General features: G+C 47.5%; 1 protein-coding gene across 1 annotated transcript in view; it reads right to left on the bottom strand.

The window, feature by feature from the left end:
* BAALC (brain and acute leukemia, cytoplasmic) overlaps window positions 1-14,700 on the bottom strand; it is an 89,681-nt gene extending 74,981 nt beyond the window's left edge. Inside the window, 1 exon segment of the mRNA NM_001129969.1 lies at window positions 14,541-14,700. Coding sequence (NP_001123441.1) covers window positions 14,541-14,700 — 160 coding nt within the window.

The following is a 17,405-nucleotide window of genomic DNA, read 5'->3' on the forward strand; positions in this document are numbered from 1 at the left end:
ATTTATGGATGAAGTTACATGACTTCTGGGACCTGCTTCAAAATAATCCAATGGGGAGTTCCTGCTGCGGCGCAATGGCATCCTCAGCATCTTGGGAGCACTGGGACCCAGGTTCAATTCCCTAGCCCAGCACAGTGTGTTAAGGATTCAGTGTTGCTGCAGCTGCAGCTCGGATCTAATCCCTGGCCCAGGAACTCCATATGCTGCAGGGTGCGCCCCCCCCCGCCCCTCCGACCAAAATCCAATGAGTGAAGAGGGATGGATGTAGAGATGAGATACAATTTGCTGTGTGTGGATAACTGCGGAAGCTGAGTGATGGGTATGCAGGAGTTCATTATATGATTTTCCCATGTGGTCACATGGTCTGAAACATCTCCCATCTGGCCCTTTATAGAAAAGGTTTGCCACCCTCTGGTCTAGAACCTTCCTTCTCTTTGAGAGTCCAAGTATCACGTGGGAGCCTGTTGGAAATGCAGAATCTTGGCTCCATCACAGAAAGGGAATACCACTCAGCCCGGACCTAAAGACGCTGTTACACACGCGGGAGTTCTGGCCCCGCCCACCCTACCACAGCTGAACCCCCTGGGTTGGACTGCAGGCTTTATTTTAGGTTCCCCAAGAGAATCTGCGTGCTAGCCCTGGGCAAGGCACCTCACCCCCCTGACTTCCCTAATCTGTGAAACAGGGATAAGAGAATTAGATACTCTCACCCAGGCCTTGCAAGGCCTGGCACGTGCTGGGCAGAAGCCCGGAAGCCACACTCACAGGGCAGTGGCTCTGTTCGTGTGTGTGTGTTTGCACACACATCCCTTATCTCCCCAGCAAGCAAACCTAGGCCTGGCTGCTAAGAACACTGTCCTTGAAAAGTGATTCTTGGACGTCATCATTTATTGAGGGCTCGTTGTCAAACTCAACTGTTGTTTATGGAGGTGCTTAAAACTGACTCCTCCCATGGCCACTTCCCTTGTAAGCAGGCTGTGCCCTGTTGCTATGACAACCGGCTTCTCAAACAGCTCTGAGATTTTCTACAAATCCTTTCCGTTTCCCCCGCTCTAAAGTCCACCAGTCCTAGAGACAACAGCAGGGTGATTTTTTTTTTTTTTTTAAACTTTCATGGGAAATACTGTCAACTCTTCAAATCAGTCAACTGGCTGGCTGCTGCTTCTCCCGGCTGAGCATCAACAAGACCCTGCACAGTGAACCTCCACAAATGGTCCCACTAACTGAACAGTGGTGGCACAGAGGATCAACTGGCACATCAGTGCCAGTTTCTGGCTGGCATTAACTCTGCAGGAAAATGAAGCTGAAAACCAAGAAATGCCTACCATGCATCACATGCACACTGCACAGAGTCGGATGTCAAGACACCATGTGAAAAGACTAAACTTTGGGCTATTGCTGCGTTATTTCTAAAATTAGTGCAATACTGGCACATGTAACTTTTTCAGCAAAAATACACCTTTAAGAATTCACTTGGAGTTCCTGTGGTGGCGCAGTGAAAACAAATCCGATCAGGAACCATAAGGTTTGCAGGTTTGATCCCTGGCCTCGCTCAGTGGGTTAGAATCCGGAGTTGCTGTGGCTCCGATTGGACTCCAGTCTGGGAACTTGTATATGCCTTGGGTACGGCCCTAAAAAAAACGACAAAAGACCAAAAAAAAAAAAAAGAATTCACTTAACATATGGGAACATGAAAAACACAATTATTAGTATTACGTAATATTAGAGCAAAATCTTAATCCTAGTAATCGTGTTGTCTTGGTTTCCCCTCCTCACCTCTCTACTTGCCTTCCTCCTTTCCTCTGGCTCCTGCCGATCTTCTCACCTCTCTGACAGAGCCTTAGGATGAAGGGTACAGTCACCTGCTTGCAGCCTCCCCAATATCTGTTCTCCCCTTTTTTCTTTGCAAAAGGACCCACTGCTTTGAGGGTGTCATGAGCCCAGATGAGTCTCAATTTCCTAGGTCCTTGCAGCCTGGGACAGCCTTGTAAGACGGTTCTGGCCAATGAAACTCAAGAAAAACTTACGGGGTTCTGGGAAAGCTATTGTTTTACAGATTAAAAAAAAAAAACAGGAGTTCCCGTCGTGGCGCAGTGGTTAACGAATCCGACTAGGAACCATGAGGTTTCAGGTTCCATCCCTGCCCTTGCTCAGTGGGTTGACGATCCGGCGTTGCCGTGAGCTGTGGTGTAGGTTGCAGACGCGGCTCGGATCCCGCGTTGCTGTGGCTCTGGCGTAGGCCGGCGGCTACAGCTCCGATTAGACCCCTAGCCTGGGAACCTCCATGTGCCGCGGGAGCGGCCCAAGAAATAGCAACAATAACAACAACAACAAAAAAGACAAAAGACCAAAAAAAAAAACAAAAAAACAAACAAAAAAAACAGACACAGGTGGAGTGCTTCTTTCTACCTTTCCTCCTTCTCCCTATCCAAATAAGATGCCGCGGTACCTTGCAACTGTGAGGATGAAATCCACACATCAAGGATGGCAAAGCAATACACTCAGAGGGCCCAGATCCTCGATAGCAGCCTTGAGTAGTATGCCTGGCAACCTCCAGACTTTTTGTTAAGTGCAGAAAATAAATGGAACTATCTGTTCTTAGAAGAAGCAACCTCAACAGTGCACCTAGAATCCAAACAGACAGATCTGAGGAGAGACGATGGCTAAAAATGTTTTTTAAATGCTGATGTGGCAAGAAGGATGCCCAACAGGTGACTGGAGAGAAAGATGGGAGAATTCACAGCAAGTCTTCCATTTGTTTAGCACTCAGAGGGCAAGAACAGGAGAGTGCTGGGAGCACTGTATGGGGATAACTATCACAGCCTGTTACTAAGGAATTAATAGAAGTGCTGAGAACAGGTAAGAACTCTGCAGTTCTAGGCATGAATTGGGTGCAATCACCAACTCATGACTTTCAACAGCAGTGCCAAACAACTCAGAAATGGGGGGCAGGGGCGTACGGGGAACCCCGGGTTTGAGACCAGCATGATGAGCCCAGGGCGAGATTGAGGGAGGACCTGGGTGCTGGGATGGGCAGTCCGAAGCACGATGTATGCCCTTCATAGTTGTGAGAACATTAATTCTGCAGTGATTCTCATCCTACGGGATGGAAATGGAAACCCAGAAAAGCGAAGAAACTTGCCTAAGATCAGACATCTGGTAAATGTCTGTTGTTAAAGTCTAATTCCTTAACACTGACCTACGCTATCTCCAAGCAAAATAACAAAGAAGATGATGATTGATGAGGAAGAGAAAGGTCTAGGTATGGGAGGACATGGTCACAGGAGAAGCAGGTTGTAAACAGAGAGACCAGATCTAGCTGAGTGGTCCCACGGTGTGGCCGTACCGCAGGCTGGTGCAGTGGCTTGGAGGGGGAGGTTAAGAGGCGACGGGATAGACTTCCAGGCTGAAGGGCACCTGACTAGGGGCCGCCGATCCAGCCTTGCCCAACCGCCCACGAAAATGCAAACGGAAACAGAAAAAGACCAAGACTCGCAACATGACCCAAGATGAAGACTCACAGACAACCTAACCCCAGAACCTGGGAGAAGCTGGCACTATCCGTAAAGCAGATGGAGCTGGATTAAGAAAAAGCTACTCAGGCTTCTGGCTTTGCTTCACTGCACAGAAGCCACACAGCAAGATGTAGGCAGACACTGCTTACCTACCCATCCGACACGGAGACCCAGAGCTGGAATGTGTGGGGCTACACCAACCCCAACACTGGGCACCAACCCACACAACCTCATGAGCATTGGAGACTCAGGAGAGCTGGTCCACAAACATACACACACCATGTTTCTACATCCACAAAGCAACCATAAATCCCAGCAACAGCTGGGCAGAATATAAAACAGCATCCCCGGAGTTCCTGTCGTGGCTCAGCTGAAACGAATCTGACTAGTAACCCTGAGGATGCAGGTTCTATCCCTGGCCTCGCTCAGTGGGTTAAGGATCTCGCATTGCCACAAGCTGTGGTGTAAGGTGCAGACATGGCTCGATCCCACATTGCTGTGGCTGTGGTGTAGGCCGGCAGCCGTCGCTCCAATTCGACCCCTAGCCTGGGAACCTCCATATGCCGCGGGTGCGGCCCTGAAAAGACAAAAAATAAAATAAAACAGCATCCTCAGCCTGAGCCAATTGTGGGGGCTGGAAGGAAGGTGGGAGGGGGCATGGAGGGATCACATACAATGGAGTCACAGTGCGCATTAGCCTAGCATGTAATTACCTGAATTACAGGTGCATGTACCTGAAGTCAACCACATCTGCTGAGCACTGAAGGCAAAAAGGGAGAAAAATCCCTTCACTTATCCATGGTCTTTGCCCCCTGCTCTTCCTCCTTTCAAACTAGACTTTGGCTGCCACCACCTCTAAATAGTTTTCCAAACACAAAGCAAAGCAAAAAAAAGTCTTTTTCCCTTGGCCTTTGAGCTTCCATACAACTTGGAGGGATTTCTCCACACCACCCCCTCAAACTCTGAATAACCCCTGCAGAAGATGCTACGTGCACCGCATGCAGAGACAGGACCTTCAGGATGAAACCTAAATGCTCCAGAGGCTTATTTCCTCCTGTGCACTTCTCCACACTTTCTAGATTCCCCTAAGGAACATCCACGGCACTTGACACCAGAAGAAAAAAATTATTCTGCCCAAAGATTGTTCATCTTTAACGAGTCCATCAGGTGAGTGGGATGCAGGTGATTTTCTGAGCAGCCCGGTAGCCCTGCCAGTGGGGACTCAGCGCAGGCAGCGGGTGGCATGAGTGCCACAGGCCTGCAGGTGTCTCCTCAAGGACTCTTGTCCTCAACCTTGAGAATGCTGGCAGGAGGCTGCCACTCCAAGTGGCTCATATTTGCAAAAAAAGCCAGAAGCAGATGGTGTGGAGGAGGGCACTAAATTCGTGCTTCAGTTAGCATTGCCTTGGGTTTAGAAACAAGAGATCTGGGTTCTGACCAGGGTGCTTCCACTTCCTGGCTGGATGACCCTGCTTAATCTCCTAATCTCACTGAACCTCGGCTTTCTCACCTGGGAGGTGGTGAAAGCAATGTGTTTTTTTTGGGGGTTTTTTTTTTGTCTTTTTGTCTTTTTAGGGCCACACCCGTGGCCTATGGAGGTTCCCAGGCTAGGGGTCCAATCGAAGCTGTAGCCACCAGCCTACATCACAGCCAGAGCAACGCCAGATCTCCAACCCACTGAGAGAGGCCAGGGATCGAACGCACGCGATTCCTCATGGTTCCCAGTCGGATTCACTTCCGCTGCGCCACAATGGGAACTCCTTTTTTTTTTTTTTTTTTTTTCCTGAAAGCAATGATTTCTGAGAGGTATGTAAACTAATACCTCAAAGAAAAATTCTCACCTGTGGTAGATGCTTAACAAATGCTATTTGAATTTAAATGGCAAAGAAACAGATTCAATCTTAGAAGGAAGCGTGAGGTAGTGACCACAGAAATCCTCTCTCTGATGATTTTCAGATGTTCAGTGTTGTGCTCATAAACACATTTTTATTCATTTTCTGTGGCTACTGGAACAAAGTACCCCACACTGGGTAGCTTAACAGAAATGTTTTGTCTCGCATTACATAGGAGGCTTGACGTCTGAGATCAAGGTACTGGCAGGGCTGGTTCCCTCTGAGGCTGTGAGGGAGAATCTGTTTCATGCCTCCTCCTGGCTTCTGAAGGTTGGCTGGCAATCTCTGGCCATCCTTGGCTTTCCAACCTCTACGTTCCTTCGTCTTCACACGGCTGTCTGTGTGTCTGTCTGTCCATGTGTTCACGCTTCCCTTTTTATAAGGACACCACTTACACTGGATTAGAGCCCACCGTAAGGACCTCACTTTAACTTCATTACCTCTATAAGGGCCCCATCTCCAAAACAGGGCACATTCTAGAAAAGAGCATAAACTGTACCTCTGACATAAACTGTACCAATATTTTCTTAGGTCAGTTTCCCCAGATGATAGAAATAAAAGCAGGAGTTCCCACTGCGGCACAGCAGAAACAAATCCAACTGGTATCCAAGAGAATTCAGGTTTGATCTCTGGCCCTGATCAGTGGGTTAAGGATCCAGCATTGCAGTGAGCTGTGGTGTAGGTAGCAGACAGGACTTGGATGCCACGTTGCTATGGCTGTGATGTAGCTCTGATTCAACTCCTCACCTGGGAACATCCATATGCTTTGGGTGCAGCCCTACAAAGCCAAAAAAAAAAAATTAAAAATGGGCAGAAGACCTAAATAGACATTTTTCCAAAGAAAATATACAGATGGCCAATAGGCACAGGAAAAAGATGCCCAACATCAGTAATTATTAGAGAAATGCAAATCAAAACCACAGTGAGGTACCACTGCATATCAGCCACAAAAATAAAAAGGTCTACAAATAAATGCTGGAGAGGTTGTAGAGAAAAGGGAACCCTCCTACACTGTTGGTAGGAATGTAAATTGGTACAACCACTATAGAAAACAGTATGGAGGTTCCTTAAAAAACTAAAAATAGAGTTCCCATATGACCTAGCAATCCCACTCCTGGGCATATGTCCAGACAAAACTATAATTTGAAAAGGTAAGAGCACCCCAATGTTCACAGCAGCACTATTTACAATAGCCAAGACATGGAAGCAACCTAAATGTCCATCAGTGGATGAATGGATGAAGAAGACATGATATATATACACAATGGAATACTACTCAGCCATAAAAAAGAATGAAATAATGCCATTTGCAGCACCATGAATGGACCTAGAGATGACCATACGAAGTAAAGTCAGAAAGAGAAAGACAAATGCCATATGGCAAGATTTGTATATGGAATCTAAAATATAACACACATGAACTTATTTATGAAAGGGAAACAGACTCACAGAAATAGAAAACGAACTTATGGTTACCAAGGGGAAAGGGGGTGGAGGAAGGATAAATTAGGACTTTGGGATTAGCAGATACAAACTACTATATATAAAATAAACAACGAGGTTCTCCTGTATAGCATAGGGATCTATATTCAATATCCTGTAATAAACCATAACGGAAAAGAACATGAAAAATAATATATATATATAAGTATGTAAGTGAATCACTGTGCTGTGTGTACACCAGAAACTAACACGACATTGGAAATTAATCACACGAAACAAAAAGGTTACATTTTGATGTACTGAGGGTTAGGACTTGGACATATAAATTTGATGGCATGCAGCTTAGCCCACGCCAACATTCTAAAAGAGCTTTATCTCCGGAAAGAAGGAGGTGGCGGGGCTCGGGGTGAGAGGGGGGAGCTTGTGAGGAAGTGAAGCTGCTGGGAGCTGAGCTGGAAGGGGCTGGCACCATGTGGCTCAGGGTACACCCACCCAGTCTCCTCTACAGAAGGAGAGGGGTATGGGTGATATTTGGACCAGCCAGAGAACCTCTGCAGGAGTCCTGCCAGGGTCAAAAAGTCCTCTGAGAGGAGCTAGAGGCCGTGGGCCTGCCACAGAAAGGCAGCAGCTTCAGTAAAGGACAGAATGGCCGTTTCTGCAGGAAGGTGTGGAGGGTCACAGGTGCACAGATCCCAGGGTGAAGGCAGGACTTGCAGGGGTTGGAGGCTTGCTGGGTGCAGGAAAAGTCAGAAAATGACCCCTTGCTATTTGACGGGATTATCCTCCTCTCACTGCTGAGCAAATTGAAGCCTTAAAAATCACTTCTGATCAGAGTCAGAAGAGCTTTATCTAGTGTCCAATGGAGACATGGTTCTCTGGACAGATGTCCAAGACAAAATCATCTAAGATAGGACCCAGGAAATAGGGCGCATGACAGCCAGACAAAACTGCACCTGCAGGAGTTCCTGACATGGCTTGGTGGTTAACAAACCCTACTAGTATCCATAAGGATGTGGGTTTGATCCCTGGCCTCGATCACTAGGTTAAAGATCCAGAGTTGCCATGAGCTGCGGCGTAGGTCACAGATGCGGCTTCAATCCTGCGTTGTTGTGGCTGTGGTGTAGGCCAGCAGCTGTAGCTCCGATGCAACCCCTAGCCTGGGAACCTCCATATGCTGCAGGTTCGGCCCTAAAAAGACAAAAACAAAAAACAACAACAAAAAATTGCACCTGCAGAACTGGATCATCCGTCCATTGTTTTTACAGTCATTCAACCCACGTGTGGTAGATGCCAGACAAGCAAGTGCCCATCCAGCTAATTAACCAGAGAGACAGGTCCGGCTCTACCGGCTGGACGAAGTGCCCCGAGAGCCCAAGGCTGGATGGGTGACGGCCCAGGAGACCAGGGCCATGAGAACGGGAGACATCCTAGATGCTTACGAACTGCCTGGGTTTGTTGCCACCTGTTTTTTGAAGTGTTTTTTGCAAAACCACCCTTACAACAAAGGGGCTTGTATTTGGCAAAAGGGGTGGGGAGCATGTTTCCCTGCTATGCAACTCCATCCAGCAGACAAGAACCCCAGAGAAAGAAAAGACGGACTTTTCCAGGAAGGAAAACAACATCTCTGGGGACTACAGGAAGAATGAAATGGACACACAGACGTTTTAGGGGATGTAGGCATTCATGAGAGGCTGCCCCCGATCCTACTGCAGCCAGGCCCAGGGGTAGGGATACACTGGCAAGTGGCAAGACCCCTTCCTCAAGTTATCAGAGCTTGTTGTCCCCAAAGGGGGCAGCCGTGAGTCAGCAGTTGTTCAAAAATACGACCACAAGTGGTAACAGGTATCTGGAGGGAGCTGGGGGGGCAGAGAGGCTTACCCACCAGGAAGCCCCGGGTGGGCTTGCCACAGATGCTCTCACTCAGGGAGGGAGTCAGGATAACCGGAGCAAAGGGCCTGCAGGGACAGGGCTGCCCCCACCTGCAGGGAGGCGCTGCTGGGGTCTGTACACACGGGCCCGCCCCAGGCAAAATGAACTACTCAGTCCCCTGCACGGTCAGCACCCTCCCCTCATGCTGTTCCAGTGGGATCGTGCTGACTTGATGGGTGTCCACCTGTATGCCAGTCTCCCCTATACTATTAACTTCTTGAAGTCCAGAAACACATCTTACTCAGCTCTGTGCCGCTGTAGGTTGAATGACCAAACAAGCAAACAAATATACTTCATGCTCAGGCTCTCAACACAGGCAATGAAGAGCCATTGTCTTCATAGCACTTCAAAATGGGTCAAGGTTAGCAAATTTAAACACTAAACTGAAACCAAAAAAAAAATATTTTTTAGGGCCACACCTGCAGCATATGGAAGTTCCCAGGCTAGAAGTCAAATCAGAGCTACAGCGGCCGGCCTATGCCACAGCCACAGCCACACGGGATCTGAGCCACGTCCGTGACCTACACCACAGCTCATGGCAACACCAGATCCTTCACCCACTGAGCAAGACCAGGGATCGAACTCACATCCCCATGGATGCTAGTCGGGTTCAATAACCGCTGAGCCACGACGGGAACTCCAAGATTGGTTTTCACAAGAACAAATACAAAAGGCCCAAGTTTGGCTTACGGAAATCGATAGTGCAAGTGTAGGATTCATGAGCAGAAAAATCCCTTCATTCCACATTTATTGAGTGCCACCGATAGTCTAGTCCCTGTTCAAGGTGCAAGGTACATACAGGGGAAACCAAACAAGGTCCCATAGAACCTAGATGTGACTAGAAAGATCTAAGGGTTTTAATTGATCACAAGCTTCATGTGGGTCATGAAGGTAACAGGGCAACAAGAGCAGCAGGAGAACAAATTCTAACTTGGTTTTAGGCTTTACCCGCCCCAGGAGAGGGTGCCTGCAGAGTGTCATCCAAACAGACCTCAGATTTCCCGATGCTGCTCACTGTCATTGGCAGCTTGGAGGTAACCATTGGTCCCTTGTATCAAGGAAGGGAGGAATGTGTTTGGAGGAATACGGTGAGGCCCACAGGAGTCTGAGAAACGACTGAAGTGACTGGTGTATGTTTGGCCTGGAGGACCAACGGTGAGAAGAAAGAAACAGCAATGTCCAAATACTGAAGGAACTATCTGTGCAAGACCAGGTGGAAATTATGACGCAGAGGAAAAGAGCTGCTTGCAGGGGGAAATTGCTCCAAAGGGACAGGGAGCCCTTCTTCCCTAGGGAAGAGAAGCCCCATGCTCAGGGATGCTGCGGAAGAAACGGCTGAGACCAAATCAGAGAACCAAGAGATCAGACTAGACTTTGAGGCCCATCACCTGTCAATAAATTCACCTGAATTCTATAGATGATCCCTTGATCACCAGGAAGGCAGGGTTTCGGAGTGGGGGCTTTGGATTCAGAAAGAGCTGGATTCCGGGCTTGCAATGGGAAAGGGTACTGCACACTCTCGGCCTCATTCCCACCCTTGTAAAAGGACGATGAGGGAACAGTTCGACCCTTTAACCCTGACCCCCTGAGGATCGAACAAGATGATGTACATAAAGTGCCACTGAGTCAGCACGCGGTCCTTGGTAAGATACCAGTACATGTTAGCTAGTGGTAATATTAAATACGCCTCATTTTATTTGGCATATTCCAATTGATTTAGATAAATCATTTTGTCGTGAGTCTAATTCTGCAATCTTTCATCTTGCATTCACAAAAGCAATTATTACACCAGTTTAAAGCTATGAAGTAGAACATGTTAGAGAAATTTGAAATGTTTTATTCTCTAGAGACATTAGAGAAAAAAAAATGGGAAGTTCCCATTGTGGCTCAGTGGGTTAAGAACTCAACTAGTACTCATGAGGATGAGGGTTTGATCCCTGGCCTTGTTCAGTGGGTTAAAGATCTGGCAGTGCTGTGAGCTTCGGCATAGGTCATAGACACGACTCAGATCCCGCACTGCTGTAGGCTGGTAGCTGCAGCTCCAATTTGACCCCTAGCCTGGGAACTTCCATAGGCCACGGGTGTGGCCTAAAAAAAAAACCCAACCTAACAGTACAAATGGGGATCTTAAAGGATGTAATTTAAGGGACTTGTGATTAAATTGAGGTGAAGCTCTGAAGTGATTAACATACAGAATGGCTGGGCTAGGCTGAGGCACAGCCACCTCGCAGACCCCCTTTCTCCGTGGGAGACCTCCATCAGACCAAGAGGTAAAAAATCAATCCAGTAAACTGATTTTATGAGAACTAAATCACACCAAACCAATTTAATCTCCTGCTGTGACAGAGAGACAGGCTTCAATGACACAGAAAAGCCATGCATATCAGATACTGTGGCTTCAGTTAAGTCTTTAATTCCAGCTGACACAAGAGCTGAACCTAAAAACTTAATTGATTTCTGCTGGCAAGTGGGGATGATTTCCCCAAACACAGCAATCAAAGGCTCAGGATCACGTTCTTAGTAAGGAGAAGACAGCAAGAAACTTTGCTTTGCGGGACTGGCAGAAAAACATGCCCCATCCTGCAGTGAAATACAGAATTCATCCAACAAATACTGAACATCTGTCACGTGACAGGACCTCAACCTGGATTGGGCTAAGAGAAATGGAGATGAGGTTTACAAGCAGAAATACTTAAACGAGGAGCTTTTTGGTAGATATGGGTGTGGATGGAGCTGAGGTTGTGGGGAGTGGTGGCTACAGCCGAAATGGCACCTTTGAACCAGGTCAGGGATTTCAATGAGGTAGGATAAAGTTGGGGGCACTTTTTATTTTATTTTATCTTATTTTTTCCATGGAGGTTCCCAGGCCAGGGATCAAACCCACTGCACTTGCAACCTGCGTCACAGCTGCCGAAACGCTGGATCCTGAACCCACTGCGCCACACGGGAACTTTCTGGGGGCACTATTTAAAGAAAAGTTGGGGGATCAGAAAGGCACTTGGAAGAATCTAGGTCAAATTTACTCAAGTGAGAAAATGTCAGCAGCAAGGGATGCAAGGCAGAGGAGTGGGAGGGGGCATCTAGGAAGAACTGCCAGGGGGAGGGTAGGATGAGAGAGAGTGCTTCGCCATCCTAACCAGGGCTCCACAGGGTGCTAAGCACAGGAGCTAAAGGTGCATTAGTTCACTCCCTGCCCTCAGAGCTCCTGAAGCTGCAGTGGCCAGGAGAAAAAAAAAGTGGCTTCAATTTGACACTAAAGGAAAGTGACCATGGACCCAAAAGAAAGGACTCTTGAGGAGTGAGGGAGCCAGGGAAAGTGCACTGAAGGGGTTGGGAGATTGTGCGGTGCAGAAGGGGGCAACTTAACTGACTCCTGGCTGCCTTGGACAGATGACCTTCGGAGACCCTCTCCAGCTCTACAATTCTAGTCATGAATCCGATTTTACAATATGGATTCTAATTCCAGCTTTCCTTTTGTCTCTCCATCCGAAAAGGATGGATGGAAAAGGAAAAAGTGGCTTTCTGGCTTCTTATCCCACACCAACACTACAGGCCAGTGGGTGCTCCCCAGAAGCCTGGAACTGAATTTAGAGGTGGAGCACTGGCAGGGGGTGGGTGAGCCTGAGGATGCTGGAAGGAAGAAAAAAAATAGAGAACACTGGCTAATCTCCCAGGGTGGCTGAAACCCAGAAGAATCGTTGCTTTCTCATATGGCCCACTCTGACTAAAGATGACCAGCTGCTAGTCTAGAAAATCCATAGGCATCAAACCATTTTTCCAAAGGCTCTAAAAGGGAACGCCAACGTATTTTCAGGAAAGGCTTGATTCCATCTGGATCTTCAGAAATGTTCTTCCCCTCTGAGGCTGATGGAAATTTCTAGGGAAGTGAAATGATTCTACCCATCTAAGAGTCTGGCCAATTTCAGGCTGCTGTCCTGGGACTGGAGCTGAACCTTTCCTGTGAATGATTCGGGTCTTCAGGACCACCTGCCTGGCAGGGCTGTCTCATGACTGGCAGGGTACCATGAATGCGCATGCTTAGCCCAGACTCTACCTGTTGCAGGAACCAGCTCTCATGATGCATGATGGGAACGACATGAGATGGCATAGTAATAAATGAATAAGCATTGGAAACAAATATGTACATACTTAGCCATCCCATAATAACATACACACTGTACACTGTAAACTTCTAATCACCAAGGCAACCTTCCCTGAAGCTGCACTTTGTTCTTTTCCATGTTAGATATTTTTAACCTTATTTCCTTGGAGGGCAGCTCTGGTCTTTTGAGTCTCTCCTGAGAAGTAACGTACCTCCTCGGGAGGTGCTGTTACATCTAACATCTACCAGGCCGATTTTGAAGGCTGATGTCTTATCCCCATTCTGACACTGAATTCAGCCAAGAGGCCGCTTGGAAATGCTCTGGAAACATCAGCAACACAAAATAACCATGATGATTGCTACTGTGAGTCAGAAAAATTAGAGACAAATGTAGTGTTACGCCTTGCATAGTTTTCACTGACAGCTCTCACTGAAAGAAAAACAAAACAAAACAAAACAGGAATCCCAAAGTTCATGTTAAAAAGAAGCCAGCTTGGTCCTAAAAGATGGAGACATACGTAGTCTCAGGATTAAAGTGACAGCTCTTATTTATAAAGCAGGAATTTAGGATTATTGATTTTTTAAGTATAGTTGACATTTCTTTTCTCCTCCTTATATGTCATCCTTCAAATTAGCCTCATTTTTCTATGTTCAATTTTAATATTCAAAAATGTCAACAACATAAAGTGGTCAGGAAACAGTTAAAGCATTCTTACACGAATTTTGATCTGGCTTTTGGCAACATCCATGTAATAAGTGGTGAGGTATTTTATCCTTATAACAGCACCAACACATTTATGATTAAAGATCAGTCTGTGGCAATAGTCTATTTTCATCTCTACCCTATAATTATTAATATTTGCTTTAAAAAATTCTGACTTGTGACTGAACCAGTAAGTGCCTACTCCTCTAACAGATTTCTGCCAGAGGGGGAAAAGTAAGAGCATTTAATTTTAGTTGTAATCCTTTCCCATGTCCTGCTTCATATAAAGCACTGAGGCACCGTGGGGTAAAGAGGGAAGTCCTTACCATGAAACAACTGCTTGAAAAGTAAGCTTAAGCGCAGGACTAGTGATGGGGCAGCCGGCGTTTATTTTAACCTGAACTGGGATTCTGGTTTTCAAAGCCCGCGGGGCGGGGTGGGGAGTAGAAAAGGGGGAGGAGACGAGCAAGACTCCACCCAGGCCATCTGGGTCGGTCTATAAACGAAGGGAGAGAGGGGCCAGGTGGCCAGCGGATGAAGTGACCCGGCTTGGTACACAGGCCGCCAGAGGAGGAAATGGGCCAAAACCCAGCAGAGGCGAATCCCAGCGGCCAGGAGGGGTGGGTGGGCTGGATAGGTGTGCAGGCCGAATACGCCGTCCTCCTACCCCATCCGTTTTGGCCAAAGAATAGGCACCTGCGGTGGCCAAGAGGGGCGGGAGTTGCCCGAGGTTCGGGGAATTAGCTCAGCCTTCTGTAAGGGTCGCTGGTTGGCCCCGTTCCCCGGGCCCGGGTCGGTCAGTCGGTCAGCAGGCAGGTCCTATCTGTCTCCCACCTTCCCTCACCCCATCATTCCGCACCCAATTCTCTGGGGGACTGGGCGCTCCGCGTCCCTCCGGCTTCCCCCTGCCGTACCCCCTTCCCAGCGCGGGGTCTGCAGGAACCCGGCGAACTCACCGGCTTGCAGGCCGCCTGCCTCGGGGCCGCTGTCCGGGGCGGCGTTGCTGGGCGGAGCGTCCGAGTCAGTGTAGGTGAGCCAGGTGGACTCCGTCTCCCTGGTCCAGCTCTCGTAGTAGCGGGGCTCAATGGCATCCGCCCGGCTCCCGCCGCAGCCCATTCTCCGGCCCTGCGGGCGCGCCCGGCGGCCGCTCAGCTCACGGTTCGGGCGACGGCTCAGTCCCGGCGGCGCAACCGGGGCCGGCAAGAAGGTAGCGACGGCGGCCGCATCCCGTCTCCACGCCCGTCAGCCGCCCGCGCAGCAACCCCGCGCCCAGCTCCCGCGGCGCCTGCCGCCCCCTCCGCCGCGCCCTCTCCGCGTGCGTCCGTCCTCTCCGCCTCCAAAGCCCTCCCCTTCCCCACCCCCCCACCTCCCCCTGCCCTCGCCGCTTCCCCCACTGCGCCTCGAGTAAACGCTCCGCCCGCAACCTCTCTCCGAGCGCCCCAGCTGGCGGGGGGCACAGAATCGGAGGCCTGGGAATGCGAGCAGGGCGGGGGCCCCGCAGCCCAGGGTTACTGCTCCCAGGCTCTCGCGCATCCATCCACTCCTCCACCTGCTTTATTCCTTGATTCTTTCCTTCCTCCCTCCCTCCCTTCCATCCATCCTGGGGCTTAGGAAGGGACCCCAAGCTTTCTGGCCACTTGTTTGAAAAGCAGTGGAGCTAGTGACAGCCCAGGAAACAGGAGAAAAAGTATTGCTTCTAAGATTGAAGGAGCAGTCAGAGGCTGTGACTGACCGGGTTGGTTTGGCGAGCAGGGAGTAGGGCCTGTAATTTCTGAGAGTTGGGCTAGACTCGCTCTTCAACATCCTTTCCAGATCTGTGACTTCGAACTTTGCTCTCAAGAAAGCAAACGAGAATCCGGAACGCAGGGCACCTGGAACACTCTGGATGGCGCTGGGAGGCATGGCTGGCTCCCAGCAGTCAGCCTTTCACTCCCTAGCGCACACAGCTTGCGCGCTCCCTGGGAGCGCACCAGAGCTCAGACTTGGGTGAGCCAAGGAATTTACCTGTCCCGAAGGAGCAGGAACACGTGGTAAAAGAAGGAAACTGCCTTAAAGAGACAGCTAAGAAAGAAGGATTGAAAAAATAAATCTTCAATGACTAGGCTCTGCCAGAATGTCATAGTGTTGAATATGTACTGTTTTCATTCACTCAACATAATATATATACATTTAATTGAAACACAGTTAATGTACAATATGATGTTAGTTTTTAGGTGTACTACATAGTATTTGACATTGGCATACATTATGAAAATGATCACCCTGATAAGTCTAGTAACCATCTGTCCCCATTCAAAGTTATTACAGTATTACTGACCATATACCCTGTGCTGTATATTACATCCCCGTGGCTTATTTATTAACTGAAGGTTTGTACCTCTGAACTCCCTTTACCTACCTTACCCGTCTTGCCACCTTCCTCCCCTCTGGCAACCATTCTTTTGTTCTCTGTATCTATGAATCTGTTTTCATTTTGTTTTGCTGGTTTTGGTTTTTAGATTCCACGTATTAGTAAGATCATGTAGTTTTTGTCTTCCTCTGACTTCTTTCACCTACTACAGTACTCTCTAGATCCATCTATGTTGTCGCAAATAGCAAGGTTTCAGTTCTTTTTAATTGTTGAGTAATATTCCATTGTCTATATACCGCAACTTCATTCATCTGTTGATGGGCACTTGCATGTCTTGGCTACTGTAAATAATGCTGCAATGAATACCTGGGTGCCTATATCTTTACGAATTAGTGTTTTTGTTTTCTTCTGGTAAATACCCAGAAATGAAATTGGTGGATCATATGATAATTCTAGTTTTAATTTTTTGAGGATTGCCACATACTGTTTTCCACTAGTGGCTGCACCAATTTACATTCCCACCAAGAGTTCATGAGGGTTCTCTTTTCTCACCAACACTTGTTACTTGTCTTTTTGAGGATAGCTATTCTGCCAAGTGTGAGGTATCTCATTGTGGTTTTGATTTGTATTTCCTTGATGATTAGTGATACTTAGCATCTTTTCATGTTCCTGTTGGCCATCTGTATGTCTTTGGAAAAATGTCTGTTCCAATCCTCTGCCCCATTTTTAATTGAGTTTCTTTTCAATGTTGAGTTGTACAAGTTCTCTACATAGTTTAGGTATCAACAATTTATTGGATAAATTGTTTGAAAGTATCTTCTCCCATTCAGTAGACTGCCTTTTCATTTTATTGAGAAATTTCCTTTGCTGAGCAAAAACTTTTAACTTCTATGTATTCCTATTTATTTTTGCTTGTTTGCTTTGTCTGAGAAGACAGATCCAAAAAAAACATTGCCAAGACCAGTGTCAGAGAGCATACTGCCTATGTTTTCTTCTAGGAGTTTATGGTTTGAGGTCTTACATTTAAGTATTTAAAACATTTTGAGTTTATTTTTGTAAGTGGTAGGACAAAGTCTAGTTTTCCTAACACTATTTATTGAAGAAATTGTCTTTTCCCCATGGTGTATTCCCCATGGTGTATTCCTGGCTTCTTTAGATTAATTGACCATATTAGCATGGGTTTATTTCTGGGCTCTCTATTCTGTTCCATTGATCTATGAGTCAGTTTTGTGGCCATACCATACTATACTGTAGCTTTGTAGTATAGTTTTAAATCAGGGCACATGATACTTCCAGGTTTGTTTTTCTTTCTCAAGATTGTTTTGGCTATTGGGGTACTTTCATGTTTCCATATAAATTTTAGAACTACTTGTTCTAGTTCTATGAAAAAAATGCCATTGGTATTTTAACAGGGATTTCATTGAATCTGTAGATTGCCTTGTGGAGAACCATCATTTTAACAGTATTAATT

Source organism: Sus scrofa, chromosome 4 (assembly GCF_000003025.6).
Source record: "Sus scrofa isolate TJ Tabasco breed Duroc chromosome 4, Sscrofa11.1, whole genome shotgun sequence".
NCBI classification, from domain to species: Eukaryota; Metazoa; Chordata; class Mammalia; order Artiodactyla; family Suidae; genus Sus; species Sus scrofa.